This window comes from Drosophila mojavensis, unplaced genomic scaffold (assembly GCF_018153725.1).
Source record: "Drosophila mojavensis isolate 15081-1352.22 unplaced genomic scaffold, ASM1815372v1 contig_136, whole genome shotgun sequence".
NCBI classification, from domain to species: Eukaryota; Metazoa; Arthropoda; class Insecta; order Diptera; family Drosophilidae; genus Drosophila; species Drosophila mojavensis.
This window is the reverse complement of record NW_025318667.1, coordinates 11,141,974-11,159,868: the sequence shown is the minus strand read 5'-3', so window position 1 is coordinate 11,159,868 and position 17,895 is coordinate 11,141,974. Positions and strand designations below refer to the sequence as shown.

General features: G+C 40.0%; 3 protein-coding genes across 5 annotated transcripts; 2 read left to right on the top strand and 1 right to left on the bottom strand.

The window, feature by feature from the left end:
• The first annotated feature begins 362 nt into the window (after positions 1-362).
• On the top strand, positions 363-3,999 carry LOC26527217 (protein DDI1 homolog 2). The gene is made up of 4 exons (XM_015161177.3): positions 363-956; positions 2,059-2,578; positions 2,649-2,934; positions 3,003-3,999. The coding sequence occupies exons 1-4, from the start codon at positions 716-718 to the stop codon at positions 3,423-3,425; spliced, it is 1,470 nt and encodes a 489-aa protein (XP_015016663.2). The 5' UTR covers positions 363-715; the 3' UTR covers positions 3,426-3,999.
• Positions 4,000-4,729: 730 nt separating this feature from the next.
• LOC6585206 (eukaryotic translation initiation factor 2 subunit 1) lies at positions 4,730-6,070 on the bottom strand. Its single transcript, XM_002010803.4, has 2 exons — positions 5,245-6,070; positions 4,730-5,180 (listed from the first exon to the last, which is right to left on the bottom strand). Exons 1-2 carry the CDS (start codon positions 5,937-5,939, stop codon positions 4,847-4,849), a joined length of 1,029 nt encoding a protein of 342 aa, XP_002010839.1. The 5' UTR covers positions 5,940-6,070; the 3' UTR covers positions 4,730-4,846.
• A 432-nt stretch (positions 6,071-6,502) lies between these two features.
• On the top strand, positions 6,503-10,335 carry LOC6585205 (eukaryotic translation initiation factor 4H). Of its 3 annotated transcripts, XM_044010836.1 has the most exons (5): positions 6,523-6,630; positions 7,495-7,800; positions 7,895-8,163; positions 9,058-9,273; positions 9,337-10,335. In XM_044010836.1, exons 1-5 carry the CDS (start codon positions 6,599-6,601, stop codon positions 9,501-9,503), a joined length of 990 nt encoding a protein of 329 aa, XP_043866771.1. In that variant the 5' UTR covers positions 6,523-6,598; the 3' UTR covers positions 9,504-10,335. The 3 variants fall into 3 exon arrangements, with proteins under 3 accessions (XP_043866770.1, XP_043866772.1, XP_043866771.1); XM_044010835.1 differs by having other exon boundaries at positions 6,503-6,630; positions 9,058-10,335; XM_044010837.1 differs by having other exon boundaries at positions 6,504-6,630; positions 7,895-8,082; positions 9,058-10,335.
• Positions 10,336-17,895: the final 7,560 nt, after the last annotated feature.

The following is a 17,895-nucleotide window of genomic DNA, read 5'->3' as shown; positions in this document are numbered from 1 at the left end:
TACCTATATCGATAAGAAAAACAAAATAAATATTACTGCAATGTACCGCGCATGTTAACACTGGCATATTAATAATAATTAATTTAAAAACTTTTATACACATGATTCAAGTCTCTTATCCAAAGGAAATGAATTATTAAAATAATCTCTTTACTACCCTCAAAAAATTTTATGAATAACTAAATTACTGAATTCGACTTAAGTATTGGTTCATCGGCTGGTAGTGCTTATGAGAAAAGTTGGCTATGGAAAATATGCCAATTTATATTTTTAATCAATTTATCAGAAATGTTTGTAGCTAGCTACATTTATTAAAATATTTTGATAAATATTTTTTTTTTTTTTTGCCAAATTAAATGATGTGCTCGTTTCCTGGCAATCGGTGTACTTTCCAGCACTGATAATAACATCGCGTGCATTGATATATCGGAATCGTTGGTGTATATGAACTTATTCCCATACCTAGCGGCAGCGGCGTTTTCGTTGAGTCAAAACAACAAAGCATAGGCAACAAAAACGAACCAACGAATAAGAGGAAAAGAAACGACGACGACGAAGAACGTAAATTCACGCATTTATTAATTTTCGCTGTACTAATACGCATATGCGGCAATCAGAGCACACACCAATTGTTCAGGGATTATTAGTACATATATACTGTGTTCAACAAACATTGTGGTTTTATAAACAACAGCAGTGAAACGCCGACACCGCGATGAAAATCACCGTCACCACCACCGATGATAAGCTCTTCTTTCTAGATGTTGCCACAGATTTAGAGCTAGAAAATCTGAAGGCACTCTGCGCCATGGAAGTTGGCGCTGAAGTTAGTCAAATTATGGTGATTTTCAATGGCCGCGAGCTGACCAACGACAAGCAAACGTTACAGCAATTTGGAGTGCGCGACGGTGACTGCATTATGCTGCAGCGCCGCAGAAGCAATGCCAATCGTACAGGTGAGTTAAAATTATCAACCCTAAACTCCAATTCTCTCTGACTAATAAGATGCGCGCGTTGTGTTAAAATACTTAACTGTGTCATTGTACGCACTCTAGGCCGCTGCTCCTGGTCAGCGCTGCATTATCAAAATCTATGTGGGAGTGTATATGTGGGCATGTTTGCATGTGTGTATATGAATTGTTTTTGGAATATACGAATCTTTCATTTAAAAATAAATGTATATTGTCTTGAAACATTACTCAGGTTATACTATGTAAACGTATTGTGTTGAGCTTTTTTGCACATTCCAAAATTAAAAGTCAAGAAATTGCAAACACAGCAAAGCGAATTCCACCCAAATACACATACGTACATATGTATGTATATACCCTCATACACAGACACGCCTGGACATGGATGCGCATATGTGAATGTAAACGTTGATCTGATTTTGATAATACACTTGCAGCGCTATTATCGATATATGTAAATTTAAACATAGATAATCGAATGCATACACGCGCACACACACTCATATATCCAGCTGCAGACATTTCGCATGACCCCATGCGCGTTTGGCCTTGTCTAACATATGCATAAGTGTGTATGTATGCATGTTTATGTGTACATTGTCCGAATGCTTCAGTTTTTTTTTTTTTCTTTTTGTTCTTTGTATGCGCGTGGGCGCGCGCAATTTGCAATCTTTTTTGAATTGTCTGTTGCGCCTTAATTTTTTCCTAAGCTTTTTTTTTTTTTGTTGCTTGCACCTGGAATGTGAGCGTTTTTTGCATGATCAGATATGTACATATATGTATGTATCTACGCATGTTTACATACATACATATATCGTTTTTTTTTTTATATAAAATAGGTCGTACAAACTTTTTGTTTATTAAAACACTTGCAATTTGATTTGATTGGAGAAATCTATTTATGTGTTTAAGTCAAGAAAATAATTGTAAAAAAAATTGAAAGTTATTCATATATAATATGTGAAAATTGTATGGTATGTAAGAATGTATCGGTCAGAGCAACTGTTAAGCTATAATAGAAAAAACTCATCATTTGTAGATTTATATTTATGAAAATTCTGATATATGGATCTTCTTTTTTTTTCAGTTTCCAACAATCCGTCGATTAGCCATTTGGATTTCAGCAGCATTGCTGTGCCCGGGACGAGTGCAATAGGTGGCAGTCCACCCTCACATAGCGCTGGGGCAGCAGGGAGCACGCTCACTATGCAGCAGCAATTGCAACAGCATTTGGAGCGGCAGCAGCAGCATCTCGGCGACGTGCCCATGACAGATGATTTCAATGTTAACTTTGACGACGATCCGGCGACAGTGCGTCAAATGTTTCTATCCAGCCCAGAGACGCTGGCCTTGCTCCGCCAATATAATACGCGGCTGGCCGAGGCTCTGGACTCTGGTGATCCAGAGACATTTGCGAGAGTGCTGCGCGAGCATATTGTGGAGCGGAAGCGTCGCAACGAGCAACGCATGCGGATGCTCAACTCGGATCCGTTCGACGAGGAGACACAGCGGCTGATTGCCGAGGAGATCAAGCAGAAGAATATCCAAGATAATATGGCCGCCGCCATCGAATACAATCCGGAAATTTTCGGCACAGTCACAATGCTGTGAGTCCCATTTTGGACATAAGTATTATATAAGTATATTGTCATATTTATGTTCCTTGTTTTATTCTAGGTACATCAACTGCAAGGTGAACGGCGTGCCGGTGAAGGCCTTCGTTGACTCTGGCGCACAGACCACAATCATGAGCAAGGACTGCGCGGAGCGTTGTCATGTGAATCGTCTGATCGATACGCGCTGGAATGGCGTTGCCAAGGGCGTGGGCACACAGCCCATTCTGGGTCGCATCCACATGGTGCAGCTGCAGATTGAGAATGATCATTTGACGTCCAGCTTTACGGTGTTGGGTCAACAGCCCATGGACATGCTATTGGGCCTGGACATGCTCAAGCGCCATCAGGTGCGTCATGCTGCTCTCTTCTCTATTGTATATAGTATATATGTCTATCTCTCTCGTTTTGATTACAGTGCCTTATCGACTTGCAACGCAACCTTTTGATCATTGGCACCACGGGCACAAGCACCCCGTTCTTGCCCGAAAGCGAGCTGCCCGCTTGCGCCCGCCTCACTGGCCACGGGGAGGAGAGCGAGCAACAGGCCATCGCCAAGGCCATTGAGCAGAGCAAGCGCGAGGGGGGCGGCGCCAGTGCCATTGCTTCTACTGCCACAACCAGCGCCAGCGGCAGCGGCGCCACTTTTGATATAAGCAATATTAACTCAATACAACCATTGGATAGCTTTACGGAACAGGATGTTAGCGAATTGATGCAATTGGGGTATCCGCGCGGCGATGTGCTCACTGTGCTGCGTCTGTGCAACGGCAACAAGGCCGTTGCCAGCTCAATGCTGCTCAGCCGCAATGCAGCCGCTGGCGGCGGTGGTCTTAGCTGAACGTTGGCTGCATGGCGCCAGCAACTGCTCCTATTTTACTGCTCTGGGATCAATCAAAGGAAATCTGCAATACGGGAACCACCAACGCCACCACCACCACCACCAACGCCACCACCACCACTACCACCACCACTACAACTATCACTTCGCACTCAATCCGATATAACCTAACATCTTTCCCCTACTTGAATTTAGATCTAATTTTTTCAAATTTAAATCCATTTTACAAACTCTTTGTATCTCTTTAGCTAATTATTGTAGTAGTCGAGTCGAACCGCAATGATTTATTTCTTATCAAAAGGGAATAGCGCTTGCAACGAACATCTTTTTGAAACATAATGCAAACTATGCCTACAAATAGATTACATATACATAATATTATATATACATATATACAGTCACTTAAGACACACACATGCACACCTTTTACATATATAGGTACATATAATAATATATGTATATATTCATATATTTGAGCTAGTGTTTATAATCAAATAATGTACGATGGAGACGGAATGGTTAAATAAAAATTAATTGTTTTTGGATTGGAATAAATAAATAAATATAAATCGAATATGGGCCACAGTGATTACATGCTAAATGTAACTTTTTTTTTTTTTAATACGCATGGGAAGTCGTCTATGAAAAGTTTTAATGTGCGAGTGAAGACTGTGGCTACAGCGAGATGACTCATGTTTCATGTGGATACTACAGTTGATTGATGAGGTCATTACTTTTAATAATGTGGTTAGGATACAGCGAATAAGTTATCCTTATCCCCCTTATGAGTGTATTATTTTACCAGATTTGCTTGGGATGCAATGAATCTGTTATCCTTATCCCCATTAAGAAGTAATTAATTTAATCGATGAGCTATCTTTATTCTTATCCCCCAGATGAGATCATTTGCTTGGGATACAATGAATCCGTTATCCGTTATCCTTATCCATATACCTATGCCATAACTCTGTAGCACTTTCATTCAGCTCATTTTTTTGTTTGGTTGTTGGACAATTTGTTTTCAATTTTATTTATTTATAAATGTATAAACCATAGGCATGTACAGACATACATATAGAGGCTCTAGTTAGCAGTCTCTGTCGCGCCAGCGATGCATTGTTAAATGGAATCGGTCATTGGCGCACAATTGTGTTGCAATGATTATGCCACCAGCTTCGGTAGTTTGTGTACTATTGTTTTGTTTTTGTTTAAGGTGTATATGTTTACAGACATACACACACACACTCACACACTCACGCACGCACGCACGCACGCAGGATATAAATATATTATACATATATGTGTATAATGTACATTATAATTTATTAATTGTTCTGTTTTTTTTTTCTATCTTTTCATCTTTCAATGCTGGGTGTTGTTGCTTCAGGTCGAATTGGTTGCTTTCTAGAAATGTTTTTCATTTACTCTTCGTCTTCATCGTCATCTTCGTCGCCCTCGTTGGTGCGCGCGGCCGAGTTTTTGTGATTGAACTCCTTTTCGGGATCGAACTGCATGCCCTCCTGATCGGCAGCATCCTCCTCGTCATCATCGCCAGCGACTTGGGCATTCTCAGCCTCGGCACGCTCCAGGCGACGCGCCAGATCGGCCTCATCAATGGCCGTAACCAGTTTAGGCGCCATAATCACCTTAAACTCGCCCTCATACTCAATGATCTTGGCGCGTATGCTCTCGATGGCCACCTCCAGGGCTTTGAGTCCGTCTGTTTTCTTTGTGGTGGATGTGGTCATTACATAGCTATGGAGCGTATATGGGATAGTAATTAGTGTCAGCAATATTGCTTGGATCAGAGACGACTTACAGCGGCGGCGCTATGAGATTGATGCGGATGGGCAGCTCCTCTGTGCTCAGCTCCAGGCCTTTGCTGAGCGATGCCTTGACTGCATCGATGCCCTCGTAGCCGTAGCAAGAGCACTCAATGTCTGCGCGTATTTTGACTGTGGGCGAGACGAGTTTGCGTTTTATGTTGCTCAGTAGCACCTCCTTGGTCTCTGCGTCCAGATTGCATTCATCAAAGACAGATGGATCGGTAACCGATTGCTTGAAGATGTCATATGCGACCGTTTTGCTGTTGTATTTCTTTTCAAAATACCAGGCGGTCTTCTGATACAGTTCCTCGAGCTTGTCGCTGCTATCATAGCCCAAAATGTCAGCCACATGACGCAACAGTGAGTTGATTGCCTTTGCTTTTGCAAATCTCTCAGTACATTTCTCCACATCTTCCGGTGAAACGCGACGCTTGGATAGATCAATGTAGCCCTTCTCCTTATCCACACGAATGACGACGACCGGCTCTGTTTTGCCGACACGTATCAATTTGTTAATGGAACGAATACGACGACGAGACAGCTCCGACAGCAAGATCATGCCCTCAATGTTGTTGTACTCCAGCAAATGAACGTATGCGCCCATTTCGGCGATTGAGAGCACGTTCACCATGACGACATCTTCAATCTCCGGATATTTTTCGTTGTAGAAACGTGACGTTAATGCCATTTTTACTGCGTTTGAGTGCGAATTTTATTCAGATTGATTATATGCGCAAACCGAAGAGAAAATGCCAACAGAATTGCAGCAAAAACGTGTACAATTCGGCCGAAACAAGGCGTAAGAAGAAGCGTGCGAGCGGCAACAGTGCTGGATAATGGCGAATAGGGCGAGTTTCTAGCGGCGAATTTGCATCGATATATCGATAGAAATTGCAGCTTTCATCTGTCAATCTGACAATCCGGGATAAATATCTTACTTGTATTAGTAGAACCACTTGAAATATTAAACTTTTTTATATAATTAATATTATAATGAATTTGGGCAATGTTAAGACAATTTAATGATGTTGTTTTTCTGCAGTATTAAGTGTTGAAAAATGCAGATGGTACATTCGGCGAATTGGCAAGTGTTGCTTATAAATACACCCGGGTGTTATTTGAAGCCGCAAGAATTGTCCTTCATTGTGGAGCCTTAAAAAAGTGCACCCATTTTTGTATAATATATTGAAGAAGCTCTATAAAGATGATAATAGTTTCAACTAGTGGGTGTTTTCCATAGCGCCTCCACCATCAGGTGTGTACACACTGGAGCGCGTGCACACGGCGACAATCTTGGTAGTCAGTCTGCGGATTGCAGCGAATTCGCTCATTTGAAAAAAATAAAACATGGCTGGAAGAGGTGGTTATGAACACGCTAGGTAAATATTATTAAATAATTAAAGAACTGTGCTAGTCCGCACGCCGAAATTGTGTTTAATTGGTGCAAGTGCGTTCGTAGTGTGTGCCCCAGCGAGTGCAAATGTGCTACAATGTATAATAATGCACGCGGTTTAAGCAAAAGTCAAGCAACACGCACACACGCAAAACACAAACACACTCACGCACACACAAACCCTAAAAATGTATATGCATATGTACATACGTGCGGCGGGTGTGTGTGTGTTTGTGCGCAAGTGTGTGTGTTTTTTTTTTCTTCTACATTTCTTTTTCTTTGCTATTTTTTTTTCGGGCAATTTGCTGCGCTGTCGCCCGTTGGCCGACGTCGCTGTCGACGTCGACGCCGGCGGTACGATTTGCCTTTGGCGTTTAACTACCAAACTAGAAGCTGGGCCAACGTCAGCGCCAACAACAGCGACAGCGCCAGCGTCAGCGCCGCCTTCGATAGTTACGGCAAACTTTAAATAGACGGCCAGATTTATAGGCGAATTTCTATAGCATTTTGCCGCAAAGTAATTGAAAGCGCGCGCGTTTTTTTTTTTTTTTTTTTTTTTTTTGTTTGCGATTGGTTTTGTTTTTATTGCAATATTGTTTCCTTTTTATTTACCTAGCCACAGCGCTTGGGCCGCTTTGTTATTGTTGATGTTTGCTTGTAATTCGAGCGGCAACTGTTTTTGTTTTACTGCAATGCGTTCGGTTTCGGCCCGGCTCCGGCTCTGGCTCGGGCACACGTGCGTTGACGTCGCGACGCAGTCAAGACCGGCACATATTGTTGTGGTGTCTCTGGCTGCTTTTTTGTTTGCTTCTTATTTCTAACTGTTATATTTGTGCTCTTGTGCTTGTAGAGGTGGCTTTGGAGGAGAGCGTCATGTGAAGCAATTGCCAACGGAACCGCCATTTATTGCGTACGTGGGCAATTTGCCACAAGGTCTCGTTCAAGGCGATGTTATGAAAATATTCAATGACTTTGAGGTGAAAAACGTGCGATTGGTTAAGGATCGAGAAACGGATCAGTTTAAAGGCTTCTGCTACGTGGAGTTTGAAACGCTTGACAACTTGGAACGAGCTCTGGAATGCGATGGACGTATCAAATTGGATGACCTATCGGCCCCGCTAAGGATAGACATTGCAGATCGGAAGAGAAATGACCGGTGAGTCACGTGTCCATAACAATATAGATATATAGATATATATATTTATATGCAATATATGCGTAAACTAACTTTTGAATATCTTGTTATATAGCCCTGGTGGCGGAATTGGCGGCGGTGGCGGCAATGGCGGCGGCATGAATCGCGATGGTCGGGATGGGTTCCAGAAGCGCGGACCACCGCGTCAGGGCGGCACCAGTCAATCGTATAGCCGAGGCGGCCCTGGCACCGGCGGTGGTCGCGAGGCCGGTGGCGGCTCTGGTAATCGCGGCGATAGTAGAGGTTCGTACAATGATAATTATGGTGGTCACAGTGATAGAAGTCGTGGCGGCGCCAGCTCCGGCATGAATAGAGGATACAATGGTAAAGCATTTTTTATCAGCCACGCAAGTGAAACCTACTTCTTCAACCTCCAACCTTCAATACGTAGCTGCATATTCGTAGTCCTCAACCAAAAAACAAAAAACAAAAAAAAAAAAAACAAAAAAAGTACCAATCAAAATTGTAGTTGATTGCAAATTCGCATGGACAACAAATCAAATCAAATAAAATCCACATGCTAAGCGTGACAATTAATGCGGCATTCAGCATCGGCATCTTCCAATTCCACCTCGTACAAGTCTCTTCGACTATATTCGCACCCATTTTGTTTGCCTTAGTCATATAAGAGAAACCCTATTTAGTTATTATCGCTTTTCCGATTTATAGTTTGCTAGAATAGTCAGTTGTCGGACTCGAACTAAAGCGAAAACCGGAACAGACATTATTTTCTTATTTATTTTGTTTTCTCATTTGCGCTTTGCCTCTTATTGTTATTATTATTATATATATATATATATTTTTTTTTTACTTTTTATTTTTATTTGTATTTTTCTGCGTATTTTATCACCTCTGACTTGATTTTATGCCGGAGCGGTTTTCAACCTCTTACCTTTTGTCTTTGCATTTGCATTTGCAGCTGTTTGTTCTGTTACTTAAAACCTGCATCTCATATATTGATTTATATTCATATTTATCGGTATTCCTAGTATGATTTGAATTGATTTGCGTATGTAAATTGTAGCACGCTTCAAATAATTAATCAAACATCAAAACTGGGCTCGCATGCTGCTTGGCTCGATTCGTAGTGTAATACTAGGCTATATAGACGGCCCGTATCACTAGATACCCAGCATATAATAGTAATAATAATTAATTAATAATATTCTAGATATAGGGCGAGCGATAGTGTAATTAATATATAAATGTTCTTTGCAGATCGTCCGGCTAACCGCGGCCGATATGGCAACTTCAACAATGACGAGAGATTCGACCGAAATCAGGATCGGGATCGCGGCCAGCGCGAGGGCAGCTATGGGAATCAGTCGCGCGATGGCGACAGATATAACAATTTCAGTCGGCATCGTGATCGCGAGCGTACCCACTACAATCCCAACCAGCAACAGGAACGTCCCACTGGCATCGGCGCCATCGGTAACAATTCAATAATGTCTGGATCCGATTCGAAGATTGCTCATACTGAATTTCAAATTGCAGATGACACGGAGCGGCCACGCCTGCAGCTAAAGCCGCGTACAATTGCGGCGCCCATCAATGCGGTGGCCGAGACCAAACAAGCGGCAACCATTTTCGGCAACGCCAAGCCCCGAGAAGAGAAACTGAAGGAGCTGGAACAGAACGTCAATCACAATGGCGATAACTAGATGGCGGCGGCGGTGGCGGCGGCAACTCTGAAATCTTTAAATATGCCTAAATGATATTTAAACCAAGCAAAAAGTAAAAAGCAAAATAATAGAATTGATCCAGAAGAAGACGATGAGACGAGACGAGTTGACAGAAATGATAGAGGCATATATCATTTGTGTGAGAGAGCGGCGTGCATATATATGAAGAGAGGCGGAAGATGATGATGATGAAGATGATGATGATGATGATGATGAAGATGATGATGACGATGAGAATGACGATGGAGATGGAGATGAAAGCAAAAACAATACAAAATATAATTAATAACTATGCTATATACCTATTATATAAAAAGCTATGTACTATGCATACATAATACACATAAACAACATACTTGGCTGGCCCTCCCCATGTCGGCCAACAAACAACAAAGCAACTTAACAAACAAACAACAAACAACCAAGAAAAACGGAAACAAACAAATGTAATCACAGCAACAAACAATACGACAAAATACTTTCTTACTTCATGTGTGTTCGTTGGAAAGTGGAGCTAAGCGAACTGCAACAGCAATAAGAGCCACATTAACAGCAGCAACAACAGCCACATCATCAACAACAACATAAACAACAACATAAACTCGACAACAACAACAACAACAACAACAACTGCAATGGAAAGTCTTTAAATGTTAGTATGTAAGCAGCGGTAAAATTAGAGCCGTGCATATATCTATACAATATACGGTATAGCTCATATATGCGCGCTGCTATTTGTTAGTTAAGTAATGCATATGTAAACCAACAAAAACAAAAATTATAAAAAATACGTTCTACATTTAAGCGAAAAGTAAAGAAAAAAACAAAAAACAGCAAAATCTAAGAAAAAAGTGAAAAACGACAAAAAAAATACAAAAAAAAAAAAAACTAAAATTTGACAAGCGTTCAGCGTTAGCAAGCAGGCAAGGCAGTTTATACAGTTTATATAGCAAAAATACAAGAAAATACTATAAAAACGAAAAATATTTAACAAAAAATGGAAAAAAAAAACAACAACAAATATTTAAAAATGAAAAAAAAAAACGAACCGCAGTGAAATATAAAACACCAACTACGTACGTATTACAAAAACAAAATTCATAACAGCAAAAGAAACAAGTTTATATATAAATAAATAAAACACATAACTTCACACACACACACATAATATATATATATATATATATATATGTATATGTATGTGTATGTATATGCATATGTATATATATATATATCTATATATATAAACTATGTAATCCAAGAAAAAAGTCGTAAGTCGTGAATTCAATATATGACCACAGTTCTGTTCTCTTAATTTTCTATCTCTCTTGTTTGTAATATTTTTGTCTATATAATTTTTTTAAATTAAACATTTTGTTGAACAATTTTCATTGTTGTCGGCTTCAATTGGCAAATCAAAAAAATAAAACATATGCGCATGGACAGAGGGGAGGGACACGGCGTTGGCAGCGCAGCGGCGGTGGCATTGAAATCAATTTTTTTTTCTGTGTAGATAATTTAATGCAGGGCAAGCATATATATTAAGCAAAAGATGTCAATATATTTATATATATATATAATAATATATGTATATATCAACTTTTTTTTTGACGTGACAATTTTCAAATTAAAAACTCAAATGTTTTCCCTTAAAATGTTTCTTTTTTGTTATATTTTTTTTTTAAATATGTCCATTAAAAAAAAAAGTCGAAATCGTTTGAATAAGAACCAAATTAGTAACATTATTGAAATTTATTAAGACAAAGCAGATTTATTTAAATTTTTCTTTCTATTTTTTAAACAATGAAATTTATACTATATTTTTTTATTTTTATTTTCAAAATGTTGCCGACATATTTTGTTGCCCATTCTAATATACAAATTGTAATTTTGTTTAGTTCATAAAAAAAAAAAACAACTTTAGCATAAAAAATAAAAAAATGTGGGAAAACTAAAAATAAACAATATGAATATGGAGTAAATAACAGTTCGCCAACGTAACTGAGCACGCAAGCTATATATATATATATACATATGTGTGTATATATACATATTTGTATATATATATATATGTATGTATAACGTAAACTTTTTATAATTTTAGCTCTAATATTAAACAAAGTCAAAGATTTACCTACTATAAAGCGTAGACAAAACAAGTAGCAGCGGGCAAATAAGCAAAAGAAAAACAAGAAGAAGAAAATAAATTAATATTTGTATTTAAATAACATTTAAAGTCCCCTCCAGAACGCAAGCAACGTAAAGTTTACATTTATTTAAATAACAATAAAAATATATACTTATCCGAAGTTTGTATGTAATTAAGAACTTTGATATATGCATTTTAAATGACGCCCAGTATGAAAATCTATGGAAAATTAAAAAAAAAACAACTGAAAACTTAATAAAAATAAACAAAACAAAAAAAAAACTTTAAAAGAATTTATACAAAGCAAACAAAAATAGCCGTTAAATTATGTCTTAATAAATATGAAAATGAATATAAATATATATATGTATATTTAAATATATATATACATTTATATACATTAAATATATATATTTGGGTTCAAGCCATTCGCATATACCATACAAAGTTTAGCAATTAATCTTAGCATGGCAACAGCAACTTCTATAAATTATTTGATTAACAATGATTAAAAGAAATTAACAACTAAAACTATAACTAAAATAGTACACAACAATAACTAAATACAATATATAGTTTCATAATCGAATATCGTAAAAAGATCCAAAACACGCGCATCTTTCTACTCCAGAAACAACATCAGCAAAAAACAAAAACAAAATTGCAAAACAAACTTTAATTTAAAAATTCTTTAAATATATATATTACATTATATATATTTATTTTTGTTTTGTTATTTGAACATTTTGTCCGATATATATATATATATATATATATACATATACTTATGTATAGAAACAATTTATATACATTATTATTTATATAAACAAATATATAAATTGTTTCTTTTTTTCTGCCTCTGTATTTCGCCTTGACTCGACTTCGCCTGGCGCCCGCCCAGATTCAAGCAAAAAGTTCTGACCGCTGCCAGTGCTGGAAATGTTTGCGTAATATCGATAGCAAATTGATATATCGGAATTTTGAATTTCCCCAAATGATTTAGAGAAGCTTCGATTGTGGAGACTGGTTAAGTAAAAGGTTAAATATTTATATTTGATAGATAGTTATAGTTAGAGTTTAGTTGCGCTATTTGAAAAGCGCTGACACTCTAAACAGCTGCATTAGTTGTCTGCTGTTTGAACTGCTTGTAGTTCGTGATATGCGTGACTAAGTGATGACGTCACGCGCTCATCACAAGCGCCAAGCACTTATGTAAATTATATGTACATATGTATTTGTAAGTGCAGATATGTATGTATGTATATATGTATGTGTTAGTCAATATGCGTTGGTCAGTCTCATTTTATAACGGGGCCAATTGGAATGTAAGCCAAGCCCGCGCGCACACACATTTGCACATTCACACGCACACATCTGCACATGCACATATGTATGTATGTATAAACAGGACACTTGGCAACTCTGGAAGGTGTTTGGCGCGTCGCTGTCTCTGCCGCTGCATGATGTCATCGATGCAGCACGGGCTGCCAATTATAAGACACACACACGCACGCACACACAGGCATGCATAAAGAAGGATAAGTGCGTGAATAGCCAGCACATACATACATATATACATACACATATGCCAGAATGTGTGCCAACAGCGAGTGGCTAATGCATGTGTGTGAGTGTGATATATTTGGTTTGTCTTTTTGATGAATTTTTCAGCACTTGTCAGGTTTTTTTAAATTTTATTTTTGGGTTGTGTATTGTATTTACCGTTATCAGGGCGGGCGTAATGACGCCATTAGAAGGCCGAAATATAACGACAACAACAAAGAAAAGGCCAGTCGACAGCATTAGGCACCGTGTGTGTGTGTGTGTGTGTGCGTGTGTGTGTGTGTTCCCGCATAATTAATTGGCATTTAATTTGCATTTAAGCGTTGCTTATGAAAATCAATGGCAGCAACCCGCAGGAAATTCTCGCGCCGTTGTCCTTGCCAGCGACTTTAAGCCCTTTTTTTTTATCTTTTTAAGCCAGCTTAGAAACAGAAATCTGTTTGTACTTGTTTATGACTGACAATATATCAAATTATTTACACTTAATGTTGTTTCAACTAATTTAAAACTAACATTCATTCTTCTTCCCTTTCGTTTCTATTTCGTTTTCATTGTTTAGCTTTTTAATTGTTTCTTATGGCAGGACATCCTTGACATGCTTTTTCCAAATGTCCTTAATGAGTCGATGAGGCACAAATACCACATTTTAAATAAACAATTTCCTGTCCATTCCGTTTGCAATTGCGGTTATACCGAAGGTATACATAATTAAATAAAATATTTATCATAACCTAACTCTTTCCTAATAGCCAATGCACTGTATCATAGCTGAAGTACACGACCTACTTTAGTCCACTTTCATTTCTAAAGTACCCACCAAGTCCACTGAACCACTTGCTTAAATGAAGTACCAGCCTTGGTCCTATTTCATAAATACCAATTAGGGTACAATTGGGACAAAGCGTAAATATAGTACCTACTTCAGTCCGTTTTCTTAACTGAAGTACTAAATATTGAAGTGTTCTCTGTACCATTGGATAAATAGTGTACCTAGTACATATATGTGGGAATATCTATTCAAGACCAGAATTCTCGTCGCAGTATCCATACGGACGCCATAACCGGATTGCTATAACTTATTATACTCTACTTGTACCTAATCTCTCTGCATTTTCGCATTTGTACTTATTTTGTTACGGTCAAGCTTAGGATGTCGTTTCTGTGGTACATTTAATATCCGTTTGTCTGTCTTTAACTCTGTTGGTACCATTACGTGTTCTTGTTGTGTGCAAGGATATAACTTGTACCTATTTTACTACACTTTTTATAATGTGGAAGGTAATTCGTGTACTTGTACCTAAGCTTTATAAAGGCTAAATGTACGACTGGCTATCAGTAACTGTAGCTGTATTGGTACATTTCACCTGATTCATTTAACCTACCATTGCTTATCAGCTCCTGTACCTACGCCTGTTGCTGAGGTTATATGTAATCAAAGTACCTTTTTTGGTACACATTTTTCAGTGTAGTGTACCAAATCGACATGATGTAGCGCCCTACATTTGAACAATTTTGCTGATTTAAGCATTGCGAATCATCATCGCCTGTACCTGTGCCTGTTGTGGCACGACTCAAGCCCCAGCCAAGCGCCGAGTTCTCGCGCGGCTCTTGTGGATGGCATGTGGAACGCAAGTGGCAATTTGCATGGCAAGAATTTCGGCGGCTATTCCGTTCATCGCCCGCGGCGCATTGCAGTTAACCCCGAAAAACAATGAAGCAAATGGCATCAGCAGTCACACAAGACACACACACACACACACACAAGCATAAACAAACACACACACATACAGATAGACACACACTTTGCATGTTGTGCTCCATTTTGAGGCTGTTTTGGCTGAGTGCCTGCCAAAAAATCAGTCAACTGCATGCAGCAAGCAGTTGAGCAAATCGCGTGCCGTACATTTCATCCGAGCCACCCCAGTCCCCAGGCCCGCCTTTATCCTCACCACCCCCACCCCCCCACCCCCCACACGACTTGGCTTGGCTGGTGCAACTGCACCGGCACATGTTGCTCTGCTGATGGGGCCCGCAATTTGATGTCTGCCCCACAAATTGACTGTGGCACAGAGTTGAGCGTCAAGCGTTTGGCTTTGTGGCATTTCGATGATTTCTGCTAACACCAAACGCCCAACCAACAAGCCAGACCACCTCACCACCCCACCAGGCTAGCCACCCCACCACTACACCACCCCAACCACCCACTCTCCTAGCACATTCTGTGGACTCTAATCGCGTGCCTGCTGCACATTTTAGCGCTCGTTGTGGGGCATCGTTGGTCTTATTGTTGTTGTTGTTGCTGTTGTTGCTGCTGGTTGCCAAAGCAACGCATTGAAACACGAAACGAAATGCAAAGCAAACACAAAATACTAAAATATAAAGAGAGAAAAAAAATTGCAAGAAATAAATGAAAGAAAATTTCTATAAAACAGCAAAAAAACATGGAAATGGCTCCACGGTAATTGGCCAAAGCTTTGGGTCGTAGAAGAGGAGGAGAAGCAGGAGCAGCAGTTGCAGCAGCAGCAGCAGGAGGGGTAACAGCAGCAGGAGGAAAAGCAGGAGGAGGAACAACAGCATCAGCAGCAGAAGCAGTAGCAATAGGAGGAGGAGGAGGAGAAGCAGCAGCAGGAGGGGTAACAGCATTAGGAGCAGCAGGAGCAGCAGGAGGAGTAACAGCAGCAGGAGCAGCAGCTGGAGCAGCAGCAGTAGCAGCAGCAGGGGGAGCAGCAGCAGCTGGAGCAGCAGCAGCAGCAGGGGGAGCAGGAGGAGCAGGAGGGCTCGGTTGAGGCCGCCTTATAGTTCTGAATTAAGATCAAAGCGCGTTGGCAAATGGCTTGAAGGCTGGATTTTGACCGCTGAGTGTGCTGACCATTGAGTGCATTTGTGTGTCGCTGTGTGTGTGAGTGTGTGTGTGTGTTGATGCGTTCGGGCAATGCATCAGCTTAGCTTATGCTTAAATTGCAAGTCGCCAATATCCTTAAAGCAGATAGTATATCCCGATTGGCTATTGGAAGCAGACTTAAAGACGGACGGACGTCCGCTTGGATATAAGGACGAGTGGATAGACGGATAAATGGGTAGATAGATGGATGGACAATTGGACAAATGTAGGAACAGCCTTTGGAATGGATTGATAGATGGATGGACGGTCGAATGGATGGACAGAAGGATAGACAGACCTACGGGCGGAGAAGCTGACGGATTGACGAACAGACGTAGGGATGGTCAGATAAACGGATGAACCGTCTAGATAGGATAAGACGGATAAATGTAAAATCATATGGAAAGACGGGCAGATAGACGAACAGAGGGATAGATGGACGGATGGTGGAACGGACAGAGAGACAGACAGACGAATGGACGGATCGAACGGGTGGGCAGACAAGTGATCGAACAGGCGGACAGATATATAGACGATGAATAGATAGACGAGACAGACGAAGGGATGGCCAGACGCAGTAGATGCACTAGAACCAATATACCCCTTTAGTGTATAAATATGTAGCTATGCTTCCATTTGGCTTATTATTGGCTTAGCCAGTCAACATATGCCGCAATGCCGCTTACTTCCTTCCAGGAATCGTGAATCGATTTGGCTAATTGCTGTAAACATGGAGAGGGCTGATTTCCTGCCTGACTAAGCTACAAATAGCCCTAATGAGCTGCCATTTGACGTTGCTTATAATGAATGATATATAGTATATGTATGTGGAGGGAGGGAGAGAGGGGGAGAGCGAGGGTGAGAGAGAGAGAGAGAGAGAGAGAGAGTGTGTGTGAGAGAGAGAGATCTTTATATATGTTTATCAGCATTTCCATAGTTAATTTCGAGTCTTTTGCTTTTGACAAAAGTCAGTTTTCAATTTTAAAATAAACAAAGCAATTGTATTGCATGAATGGACTCACACACGCACACACACACACACGTACACACACACACACACGCGTGTATATTATGCGTAATTACAACGACGATGGCGATGGCATAATTAGCCTTGTTATATTTACTATGGTGTTTGCTTGCTCTCGTTGCTGTTCCCGTCGATAGCTCGCCCAACTGTCAGCGACAACAACAACAACAACAACAACAACAACAGCAACAAGAGGCAAACACGCGCAGCTCATAAACCAAATTTATGTACATTTAGACTCTATACCATACCAGGTAAACCAGCTGCCTGCCTGCCTGCCTGCCTACCTGCCAACCTGTCGGCCTCCTGCCAGCCGCCTCCTGCTTTGTGCCAATGAGCCAAGTGCAGAAGGAAACGGGAAAGTTGAATAATGTAAGGTTATGTTAATACGCGTACACGATGACAGAAGGACGAGTACAGGGCGTAGCGACATTTCAGGTGTACATTACACACACACACACACACACACACACATGGACACACACACTATGCCATTGGCTGGCAGTTAGAGGTCAGCCTACCAGCAACCCAAACTGCCACGCCCATGGTGGCAAAGGAAGCGCTGCAATCCATCAAAATATCTGTTGAAATTAGACTTACAAATGTTAATCTCGATTGCAGTTAACTTATTTGACTCGAGCCAAGTCAAGGCAGGCATCAATTCAGTTTACACACACAGATATTGATTTGAAATTTTAATTTGATCAAGCGACTTATCGTAGCATATATTTTGGTATTACTTTCCATCTTT